Source organism: Schistocerca cancellata, chromosome 3 (assembly GCF_023864275.1).
Source record: "Schistocerca cancellata isolate TAMUIC-IGC-003103 chromosome 3, iqSchCanc2.1, whole genome shotgun sequence".
Classification (NCBI taxonomy): Eukaryota; Metazoa; Arthropoda; class Insecta; order Orthoptera; family Acrididae; genus Schistocerca; species Schistocerca cancellata.
In genome coordinates, this window is record NC_064628.1 from 503593832 (window position 1) to 503606907 (window position 13076).

Genomic DNA, 13076 nt, shown 5'->3' on the forward strand with positions numbered 1-13076 from the left:
AAGTAGTTTATGGTACACTGTTTGGAAATAAGACAAACTCCACTTCAGGTCTTACTTTGGCTTTGATTGTAGAGACTAAGTCTGAAAGGCTTTGGAGGAAGTAATACTAAATGTGAAGGCAGATAATTAGTCAGCAAAGAAATCAGCTAAAAATTCTCTGATTTAATACTCCCCTTCACATTGTAGTTATGAAGTGTAAAAATTCAAATTAGGGTAGCTTGTTGTTTGAGCTAAACTGCATTTACCTTCTACAGGATCTGATGGACATAGACAGTTGCAAACATCTATACCATTATGATTGTCACTGGTACATACAATCTAAAAATCATACCCTACCTCAAACTCTTTTTAAGTTACTATTTGTCTGTGTAAAGTTGTAATTAAAAGCACAAGAAAGTCCCAAAAAAATGTTTACTTTGATGTCTGGCTGAATACAATAGTAATATGACATTCTCTTGTCCCTTCCTGCCAACAAAATAAGTGTCTGGAATACATGGCGATTGTATTTGTACTGTCTTTGATAATTCTGTGTATCTGAGGGAGAACATGCCCATCCCACTCAATGCATGGATGAAAACTCTTTCTCTTCCCTTATTATAGCATTATACTAATGGCTCAACCCCCCCCCCCCCTTCTCTCTATAGCCAAGGACACTAATGTACACGAGAGCAGAGCTTCAAATGCCAGAGGGAAAAATAGAAAAATCTCAAGAGCCTGTCATAAATATTTTGCCAACAATGGAAGGACAATGATAACTGTTATAAGGCTGAATTTTCATCATCACATGTTCCAGTGGACACCAATTAAGTACAAATAAACCACAGAAAACAATAGATCCTGGTACTTCTTGAACCAAACAGAAATGAACGCTTCTATAGGTGGACTTGTCTTGGCAATTGAAGTACTCTGGAGATTTACATAATAATTCCAGACTTTGTGCTCAAGAACACAGTGTATTTGTCTGGCTAGGAATCACTCTAATGTGAACCCTCTTTGGTTGCATGTACTGGCCATTTCTGGTCTTGAGATAGGTACAACATGTAGTCAAACAGAGAATGAAGACTTCACTGCATCAGGAAATCAGACATATCCATGTGCAAGCCAAATGTTAACAATTGGGAATAACAGAGTGCAAATCAATATCCAGTACATAGTACACACAGCCAGCTGAGACAACTGAAGCTGAGACAGTCTGCTGTAGTCCTTAATCTGCTGCTGTTGTTTATCCACATGATCTGGTACTGACAATTTGTCACACAATGCCAAGCAACCTTGCTGTATGTATGCATAATTATATCAATTCATACATTAATATGTCTGCTAGTATAATAAGAGTAGCATGAACTTCCCATCTACTGAATTATGAAACACATTTTTTGTTGATATCCGAAGCATTATAAGAAAGAAACACAATGTAAATTGTGGGAATCAATTATGGGAATAGAATAGATAAATACAACTACAGCAACATTGATGGTAGCATGCATTACCTACAGGGGAAACAGTGATAGTTGAAATTAAGTTTTTCAAGACTGCTGCAAGTCACAGTTTGTAAAACAAACTTGCCCTCCTTCTAGTGGCCATGTACCGCAAGTCTCTGGAGGAATGGAAGGTTCCAAATGATTGGAAAAGAGCACAGGTAGTCCAGTCTTCAAGAAGGGTTGTCGAGCAGATGCGCAGAACTATAGACCTATATCTCTGACGTCAATCTGTTGTAGAATTTTAGAACATGTTTTTTGCTCGTGTATCATGTCGTTTTTGGAAACCCAGAATCTACTCTGTAGGAATCAACATGGATTCCAGAAACAGCAATTGTGTGAGACCCAACTACCTTTATTTGTTCATGAGACCCAGAAAATATTAGATACAGGCTCCCAGGTAGATGCTATTTTCCTCGACTTCTGAAAGGCATTCAATACAGTTCTGCACTGTCGCCTGATAAACAAAGTAAGAGCCTACGGAATATCAGACCAGCTGTGTGGCTGGATTGAAGAGTTTTTAGCAAACAGAACACAGCATGTTGTTATCAATGGAGAGACGTCTACAGACATTAAGGTAACCTCTGACGTGCCACAGGGGAGTGTTATGGGACCATTGCTTTTCACAATATACATAAATGACCTAGTAGATAGTGTCAGAAGTTCCATGCGGCTTTTTGCGGATGATGCTGTAGTATACAGAGAAGTTGCAGCATTAGAAAATTGTAGCGAAATGCAGGAAGATCTGCAGCGGATAGGTACTTGGTGCAGGGAGTGGCAACTGACCCTTAACATAGATAACTGTAATGTATTGTGAATACATAGAAAGAAGGATCCTTTATTGTATGATTATATGACAGCGGAACAAACACTGGTAGCAGTTACTTCTGTAAAATGTCTGGGAGTATGCGCGCAGAACGATTTGAAGTGGAATGATCACATAAAATTAATTGTTGGTAAGGCAGGTACCAGTTTGAGATTCATTGGGAGAGTCCTTAGAAAATGCAGTCCATCAACAAAGGAGGTGGCTTACAAAACACTCGTTCGACCTATACTTGAGTATTGCTCATCAGTGTGGGATCCGTACCAGAGCGGGTTGACGGAGGAGATAGAGAAGATCCAAAGAAGAGTGGTGCATTTCGTCACAGGGTTATTTGGTAACCGTGATAGCGTTACGAAGATGTTTAGCATACTCAAGTGGCAGACTCAGCAAGAGAGGCGCTCTGCATCGCGGTGTAGCTTGCTCGCCAGGTTTCGAGAGGGTGCGTTTCTGGATGAGGTATCGAATATATTGCTTCCCCCTACTTACACCTCCTGAGGAGATCACGAATGTAAAATTGGAGAGATTTGAGCGTGCACGGAGGCTTTCAGACAGTCGTTCTTACTGCGAACCATACGTGACTGGAACAGAAAAGGGAGGTAATGACAGTGGCACATAAAGTGCCCTCCACCACACACCGTTGGGTGGCTTGCGGAGTATAAATGTAGAATGTAGATGTAGATGTACACTGTACAGTCATTTATTATTGACATTTACCATACACAAATACACAATTAAGGCCTTACACTGTAAAAAAGAGAAGTGATTACACCTCACCACCTCACTATTTCCATGAAAAGCCTTGAGAGTAGTCCAGAAGGTTTGGATTCATGGTAATAATTGGTTAGGTAGCCTGATTAGTAATGAACTATTCGTCTTGCCTGTCAGATGCACTTACACATATCTACATCAATCAGATATGATTCTTGAAATTTTCCTTGTGTATCGAATATTCTATGAGGCTTCAGGATTGCAGCCAGATCATGTAACTTCTTGCCACAATATTTCAACTGGGTGGTTGCTAACCAAAATATTGTGGCAAAAGTCAACATGATCTGGCTGCAATCCCAAGACCTCATAGAACATCAATAAAATATTCTGAAGTGCACATCCACTGTGTGGGTGCAGATGCTGTCATGCCCAATTTCAAATTTTCAGTATAAATATTGGTATTACTGTAATTGGAGCACAAAATCTGCCTGAGGCTGTCTGCTAATATTTGTATAATTGTTTTAAAAAATTTCATACAATTTTTTTCCATACATCTCCTTCCATTTTTGGGATTTTCAGTTTTCTGGAAAATTCATATGTTTTTCTTTCTGAGAAAATTTTGTGTATATCTACAATTTGGTAGCATTGGATAGATGGTATTTTAAATTTATAATTTGACTCAAATAATCTAAGGTCAGAAGTGCAGGTACAATAAAATCTGCCGAAGTCTACTATGGTAACTATTAAACGCCACATTTCAGTTCATGAAACAGATTAGTATATTGTAAGATTTATGAGGACAGTATAGTCTTGTTTTCTGTGTCTTTGATATGATCAAAATGACATTCTCGAGAAGATTAAGAGCTATGTTTTGCTTCTTACAAAATATTTACTTCAGTTGCATATTAATCTTATTTACTCAAACACACAATGCTAACTTTAAAATGGGGGAATATCAAAATGTGAGTTTTATACTGGGCCCATTCTTGTTCTTCACCTACATAAATGATCTACCAAAGACTTCAAAAGATAGTTCAAAAAACTTTGCTGGTGTTACAACTACGCTAACCAAGGAAGCAAAGGCAACCTTGGAAAACAGCTCAGATGATAGCTGAATAGGCCTACAAGTAGTTCATAGGAAATGTTTCAAGTCTTAATCTCACAAAGATTCATATTATGTAACAATATTATATATATTAACAAGGACTGTTATATTACGAATAGCAACTGAGATGCTGAGTCGCAGATAGGCACGACAAGAACACTTTCAGAAAATGAGTTTCTGGCCAACAAATCCTTCATCAGAAATAGACACCACACACACACACACACACACACACACACACACACACACACACACACACACACACACATACATGCAAATGCAACTCACACATACATGACCACAGTCTTTGGCTGCTGAGGTTTACTAGAGTAAATTTAACTAGGATAAATATGAGCATTATTTTGTAGTGTAGTGACAGTTTATTTTTAATATAGTATAGAGATTTTGTACCACTTACTTGTCTTTTGTTAATCTATACATTGATTTGTTCCACACCCCTGAAGGTACTTCTTCTTAATGGAGTCTACAGAAGACAATGAATGAATGATTTGTATTTATATTTATTTTGTTCAGTAAATCGTACATGTACAGTACAGCACATTAGATATTGGACAGGTCAGTGCAAATATATCTTCTTGTTTACATTCATGAATATTTTTTTAGCTCTAACTTACAATTAAACCATTTCAACTGTAAATATGAATAAAATAATATTAATGATTACAGTCTGTACATGCTACAAACAGGTAGTCATGATACTTTTGTAAGTGATAAAGCATGTTGCATATCATGTAAAATTAATTTTCTTTGGGTCTCAAAGATTTTGGAGGAACATCCAGACTATAGAAACAATGCATTAACATACATTATTTTAATTCTGCTTTAAATTTTTTTAAGATCATTGATTACTTTAATTTATATTGGCAACTTATTGTAAATAATATTGCCATAGTGTGATGTTCATTTTTGACACAAATAGCTTTTTATTTGCAGCATGTGAAAATCTGTTTACTGTGTTGCGGTATATTGACGCAGATTTTCATTATTGAGGATGATACTAGGGTTTGTTACTGCAAATTTTTCTTAATGTACATTGCACTTTAAAAGGTGTAAATATATGGAAGAGGAAGAATTCCCATCCTTTTAAATAGTGGTTTGCAGACTTTATTCCTTTCTTTTCCAGACCTGATTCTCAATATCCTTTTTTGCATGAAGAGCTTTCGGTAGGATGATGAGTTACCACAGAAAGTGTTCCCATACTTCAGAATAGAATGTATACTAGCATAAGAAAATTTCATTAGACAGTCCTTATAATAACAGTTTCCAACCACTATCATTAAACAGCAAATTGTACTTTGCTTCATAAATATGCTATCAAAGTGATTATCCCATCAAAGGTTATCTTGCAGACAGACCTCCAGAAAGTTTTTATTAGCTACACTTGCAATATCTGTGTCTGATACCTGCATTTTTATATCCTCCTCACCGTTTGTCCTGACATTATGAAAATTTAATGCTACTGTTTTACTTTTATTTATTATTAGTTTATTTGGGCTGAACCAGTTCACAACACAGCTCATGTCATTGATAATGTTGTCTGTACATTTCTAGTGTCTTCCCACTGAATAAAATGCTTGTGTCATCTGCAAAATGGATAGTGCTATGGTACTGTTCTGTTAATGCTAGGTCATTTACATATATCAAAATAGGATGGAACCCAGTACTGAGTCCTTCAGTGCACCATTCTTTACTTCTTTATCATCAGAATAGTGTCTGGTGGGTTTATTACCTTTTTGAAACTGTATTTCTACTACTTGCTTGCAGCCAGTAAGATATGATCTAAGCCAGTTGTTGGATGTACTTCTGATACCAATACTATCAAGTTTCTGCTACAATAGAGTGTGGTCTATGATGTCAAAAGCATTAGACAGATCAAGGCATATGCCAGTTACTTTTTCGTCACTATCAAATTTTTGGAGCAGTTCTCTCAGAAATTCAAATATTGCTGTTTCTGTTGAGCAGCCTTTCCAGGGACCTTGTTGGACTGTGGATTCACTCTAGTGATGATTACCTACATCAATAAACAAAACACCAGCTTTATATTTTATCCCGTGATGTTGTTACATACCAAAAAATTAATTGAATAAGTCTCAGACCATGAAACTTACACTCATATACTACTCCTACCTGTTGACTGTAGCAGAAGTCGGGCACTGATGACCACACAGTTGAGTGCCCCATAAACCAAACATTATCTTAGCAGAAGTGACTGTGTAAATTAGGGTTTACTGTTTTATACAGTACGGTACTGCAGACTCGTGTAATATCAAAATGTTATTAATTGAATATAATACATTTAAAATAATATTATTAAGTCTAAAATGTTCTCAGACATGTGTAACAATTGTAAGTAAGCCGGCCGAAGTGGCCGTGCGGTTAAAGGCGCTGCAGCTTGGAACCGCGAGACCGCTACGGTCGCAGGTTCGAATCCTGCCTCGGGCATGGATGTTTGTGATGTCCTTAGGTTAGTTAGGTTTAACTAGTTCTAAGTTCTAGGGGACTAATGACCTTAGCAGTTGAGTCCCATAGTGCTCAGAGCCATTTGACCCAATTGTAAGTAAAGTGTTGGACCAGAACTCCAAAGTTTTGCATTTTGAAGTCCGGGCACTAACAGTTGTGCTCTTTGAATATGTCTCAAGAATGAACTTGTCACTTGTTTCCCTCAATTCACTATTGTTTAGTAACATGCCATTTTTGAAATCAAGCATGATAATACACACATCAAAACAATTTTTGCATCACCTCAGTTCTGAGAGTTCTGGAAAATTGGAATAGAGATCAACATAAACATCATTTCCACCCTTTTTATTGCTCATGAAAACCACACATTGCATGTTGTATCACCATAAAATGAGACCTTCAGAGGTGGTGGTCCAGATTGCTGTACATACTGGTACCTCTAATACCCAGTAACATGTCCTCTTGCATTTATGCATGCCTGTATTCATCATGGCATACTATCCACAAGTTCATCAAGGCACAGTCGGTCCAGATTGTCCCGCTCCTTAATGGCAATTCAGCGTAGATCCCTCAGAGTGGTTAGTGGGTCACATCATCCATAGACAGCCTTTTCCAATATATCCCAGGCATGTTTGATAGGGTTCATGTCTGGAGAACATGCTGAACACTCTAGTCAAGTGATGTCATTATCCTGATGAAAGTGATTCACAGGATGTGCACAATGAGGGTGCGAATTGTTGTCCATGAAGATGAATGCCTCGTCAATATGCTGCCAATATGGTTCCACTATCGGTCAGAGGATGGCATTCACGTATCGTACAGCTGCTATGTCACCTCCATGACCACCAGCTGCATACATTGGCCCCACATAATACCACCCCAAAACAGAAGGGAACCTCCACCTTGCTGCACTCACTGGACAGTGTGTCTAAGGCATTCAGCCCGACCGTGTTGCCTCCAAACACGTCTCCGACAATTGTCTGGTTGAAGGCATATCCAACACTTATCAGTGAAGAGAATGTGATACCAACCCTGAGCGGTCCACCTGGCTTGTTGTTGGGCCCATCTCTACCACACTGCATGGTGTCGTGATTTCAAAGATGGACCTCGCCGTGGATGTTGGGAGTGAAGTTGCACATCATGTAGCCTATTCCTCACAGTTTGAGTCATAACATGATGTCCTGTGACTGCATAAAAAGCATTATTCAACATGGTGGCATTGATGTTACGGATCCTCCAAGCCATAATCGATAGGTAGTGGTCATCCACTGCAGTAGTATCCCCTGGGGGGCCTGAGTTACGCAAGTCATCAACAGTTCCTGTCTCTTTATATCTCCTCCATGTCTGAACAACATTGCTTTGGTTCACTCCGAGACGTCTGGACTCTTCCCTTGTTGAGAGCCCTTCCTGAACCATGGTATTGACCATCTAGGTATGGTTGAACTACAGACAACATGAGCCATGTACCTACTTCCTGGTGGAATGATTGGAACTGATCGATTGTTGGACCCCCTCCATCTAATAGGTGCTACTCATGCATGGTTGTTTCCATATTTGGGTGGGTTTAGTGACATCTCTGAACAGTCAAAGGGACTGTGTCTGTGATACAATATCCACAGTCAATGTCTATCTCTGGATTTCTGGGAACTGGGATGATGCAAAACTTTTCTTGATGTGCGTATAAAGTTCTGGCAGTATTTTAAGAAATGTGCTAAAGAATGCGATTGCAGGTATTACAGAGATCTGTTTTTCTAGGCACTGGAATATCACAATTACTTGTTTCATTGCTATGGTACATATTTGTGTGGTATAATCTGTAGCAACTAAGCAGCTCTGCTTTACTACAGGTGCTTGCTGGCTCACTCACAATCATTCTGCTGAGACTTAACATCAATGATCCTGGCAGGCACTACACTGCTGCTGTAATTAACCACATTTGCTTGGCATTTGTTATGGGTTCCTGTGTAACAAATACAATAAAAATGAGCTTTGGACTAGATCCAACCGTACAAAGAAATAACTCTGTTTAAAGTGATCAAGAATTGTCAAAACTGCATCAAAATACTGACACCATAAATGTGTGCAGAAATAGTGGAATTTTACAAATGATATGTACAAAAGAATGATTTTGATTCAGTGTTTTTGCTTTTTAAATTATTTAATATTATTAAATATATATGGAATTATATGTATGATGTAATTTGATCATAACAGAAGTGAAACATGTGACATGTTTAGCACTCACCTAATTTTTCTAATGTTGCAGTGAACAGATGAAACATTTTATGGGATAATTAAAAATATCCTCTTCCCTTCTAGTGTTCATATAACATGATGTATCAATTTGTACAAAACTATGTCTGACTGTGAAAGATAACTACAATGATCCATGCAAGATCTCAGTTCCATTTTGAATATTAAACCTTATTTATACTTTGCAAAAACAGACATAATGTCTTATGGGATAACAGCAATCAGTGATTTTATAAAGTTACTTAAAATCCGTCTTGATTGCAATTTATTTTTTATTTATTTTTTATTCATATGACCGGTTTCGGCTCATTCAGAACCATCTTCAGATCTGATATTTCAGTTACAGGAGTAACCCGTCCAAATCCAGCAACTTTCACATGCTATGTCACGTAAATCTGAAGATGGTTCTGAATGAACCAAAACCGGTCATATGAATAAAAAAAATAAAAAAAATAATAAAAAAAAATTTGCAATCAAGACGGATTTTAAGTAACTTTATTTATACTTCCCATAACTATGCTTAAAGCGGAAACTGAACAACCAATAATGAAAATTTACCAGCTGGGTATGATTGTTACAACAATGCAGGATGTATTACTTGAAGCAAAGAACATTATTTACTCAAAGATTAAACACGGGATGTGATCTGAATTCTCTAGACTGTCAGATAGCTGATTAAACTTAGAAACTAACAGAAATTTTTTGAAAGTGACTGTGTATTAGATTTTGTGTTTTATTGATAACTGCATTAACTCTGATAAAAGACTTGCATATAAAATATGTATCAACCTGACAACTTTGCTACTTCACTTCCTATTCCTCTCAAGAAAATAGATGATTTTTGACCATTCTCCCAGTCGGACAACCACTATTTTCTCGAAATTATGTTTATGAAAACACACACACACACACACACACACACACACACACACACACACACACAGGACAGCTTTCAATAATTTTATCAAGGGGAAATTACTAAACTGATTTCAAATGATAAACATAAATGACAGCTGGCTGAGGTAAAAAAGGGCATTTCCACATTGGCCATCAAATGGAATGGGGTATTCAGATGCAATATAAATTAATAAATGAAATTGTTATAGTAGGTTATTCATTATAAGATGGCAAATAGAAACAAAGGTAAGGTGTTCATATGTTGGAAGTGAGAAAATATTATTACAAACCTTGTATAATATGACATACCAAGATGTACAGCTATTGTTTACAACAGGTATAAGTTGATATTTTCCTTTATGACAGAGTATGAAAAAAGACCTCTCTGCAGTACACATCTACAGCCTATCTTGTTAGTTGCAGTCTGTAATTCAGTTACTTCAGTTTCTGGTACCTTAATAGAGTGTATTGATTATCATTTGCAGTGCCAGAAACTTGAATAATCCTCATCTGAAACAAGCTGACTTTAAAGTTTTTACTCTGTTTGTTAACAAGTTTTCAAGGGTTGTTATATATTTTAGGTGATGCAGCAGATGAATTTCCTAGCACGTACTTTGGCAGACCAGACATTTATGATTAATAATGACTGTTTTATTACTGAGTTGCTGTTTTTCATTTACGTTACATAGTATTCCTTTTTTGAGCTTTATATACTTTCTCCTATTTGTTATAGTAGAGTACAAAACATATGCCTTAAAATATTTTCCTGGTGTTCCAAGAATAACCAACAGACATATTGGAAATAAGAATAGATTAATTACAACATTTATGAAAGGATACCATATTCCACCAACTGTTATGTCTTCACAATTACTTGAGTGATATTGATGGGGAAGTAAACAGTTGCCATTCTCTAGTATGTTTCCTTCAATATTCACATTTGCAGATACTTACAGCATAGGCCTACACTCTTTTTATACAAGTTTACCACCCATCATTTAACATACTTCTACGTGAAAAAATCTACAGTTTGTAATTATCCTTTGGTGATTTTCTTTTCAAGTTCAGAAATATTTCTCCCACTTTCAAGTTGTCATAACTGAACCATCCAAATAATTTTTTCTTTTCTCTCAGTGTTAACTGGATGTTAAATTTTTTCCTTTCATTCATCCTTTATTTAACATAATATTTCTGTTAAAACTTCTCTATTCAGAAAGAAATTGGAGTCATTTCTTTCATTACATAAATACAGCATTTCACAGAGGTTTAGCTTTTGTTCAATGTTATTTTAATTTTCAATTTTGTTTTGTTATTTATTTTATTTTCGTTCTTTACAGGCAACACAAGCTATAATTTATGTTGTCTTAACTGCAACCTATAGTATCAACACTGGCTGCCAGCAAAGAAGGTGCAGAATCTGGAACAATATAGCACTTTCTTTAAATATATTGACCACAATAGTCAACGTTATTATCAGAGGATTTGATGCACCACTGATTAGCATTAATGGGACTTCTGGGACAGGAAATTTCACTATGTAGTTGAAATACTTTTCAGCATTTCAACATAATATGGCAATATGGAAATTTGTAAAGTCAGTGTTTCATTTTGAAAAACTTTGTGATGTGTGAAGAATGTGTATGTGGAAACCGTACTTTAAAAGGATGGAACATTGAAGGATGGTGCTTAGCACTCCACAAAACATTAAATTTTTGCTAAGAACAATGACTACATGACCAATAGACTACTTTTACCAATTGTTAATAATGTTATTTACAAATATTTATTTTTATTGAACTATTTTCAAATGTAAAAGTAAGATAAGCACAGTGTATCATATATGTTTTCATGAAGAAAATATATGGATTCTGCCACTAAAATCAAGTTATATGAGAATAATATTTTATAGTGTTTAATTTGCAATGTTACCTGAGGTTTCTTGTGTAGATATGGGATAAAATTTGTTTCTTTAAATTTTCATCTCTGTAAGAAACACTTTTGATCCAACACCACACTTGCCCTTTAAAATTTTGTAGCTGACAGTGGACCATATAGTATAAAAAACAAAATAAATTTAAAAATATTTTTTGTATGGTGTGTGTTCTTTATTTTTTTTCAGTAAGAGCAGGACTTATTGACAGTTTAAAATACTAAAAATTTCTGAAAATGCTATAGTTATGTCATCTTTATTGAAATGTTATGACCTCAAATATGTGGTAGAATTCAGATTAAAGTAACACCCATGAATGTTTTGGAGAAAATGGTCATTTACAGCTCTCAGTGTATTCTAAATAGGCATATGGAGGTCAAAATGGCATAATATTTCAGTATCATATCGAGGTAACATCGTAAGTTGTTCTGAATGTAATGGACAAAATCATATATTAAATTTTCTGCAAATTTTTTGCCTTAAATGTGCCTTAGGAAATAAATTGCAAAGTTCATACTATCCATAACACAAAATGCAATAGTGTCATTCTGCTGTATATATGCAGAGAGGTTTGAACATCTTATGATGCAGAGAGTGATATACAGAAAAGATGACACTGAGGCAGGAGCTATCAGTTCCAAAAGCTGGGAAATACATTACTTTTACTTTTATTTGTGTCTGTCAGCAGTCCTACACAATTTGCTTCTTGAAGGTAAGTTCTGGTAACCAATTTTATACCTCAATTTTTTGACAAAATAAAGTGCACTTCTCCATTACTAAAACTCTACAAAATGTACAAGCCCTCTACAGTGTCTACCTCCTTACTACCAGGCTTCCAGGTTGGCAATATTATCCACACTCATAACTTTGCCACCACTAAACATCAACATGAGACTCACAACAAATATAAGTAAGGCCTTGCAATCTGACCATGATGGCCTAATCATAAAACTGTCTGGAGTTGGAAATATTCCAACATTTTGGTATGTAAAACATAATGTACAAATAGCTGTACCTCTTCTGACGACATCGATTGCATGTTAGTGCTGAAAGATGGATAAAATACATAAATAAATAAATATTCACAAATGTGAGGCTTAATCCAGGACAATGAGACTGTGCATGACATACACATAACAAATCTCAGATATGATCTAGAGCTCCATTATCAATGGGAATATTAAAATTGCTTACATGCTGTGATAGCCACATTCTACCTCAAATACCAAGAGGCCATGTTCAAAGAATAACAGGAAAGGATACATAAATAATTGGTACACTCCTCACCTGCCAAAGCTTTGAATATTGCTAAAGTCTTACTAGGAAATGTCATGTGAGTTGCTCATTTCCAAAACCCATTAAATTCATTTTTTCCAGTATTAACTTTTATATGTGTTGAAA

The 13076-nt window shown here is 36.1% G+C and overlaps 1 protein-coding gene across 4 annotated transcripts in view; it reads left to right on the forward strand.

Annotated features, from left to right (window-relative positions):
* LOC126175282 (ninjurin-2-like) overlaps window positions 1-11845 on the forward strand; it is a 146906-nt gene extending 135061 nt beyond the window's left edge. The window contains exon 3 of one of the 4 annotated variants that reach the window (XM_049921943.1): window positions 11083-11845. In XM_049921943.1, the coding sequence (XP_049777900.1) occupies window positions 11083-11286 (204 nt within the window). In that variant the 3' untranslated portion in view covers window positions 11287-11845. The other 3 variants (XM_049921945.1, XM_049921944.1, XM_049921946.1) reach the window with 3 other exon arrangements.
* Window positions 11846-13076: the final 1231 nt, after the last annotated feature.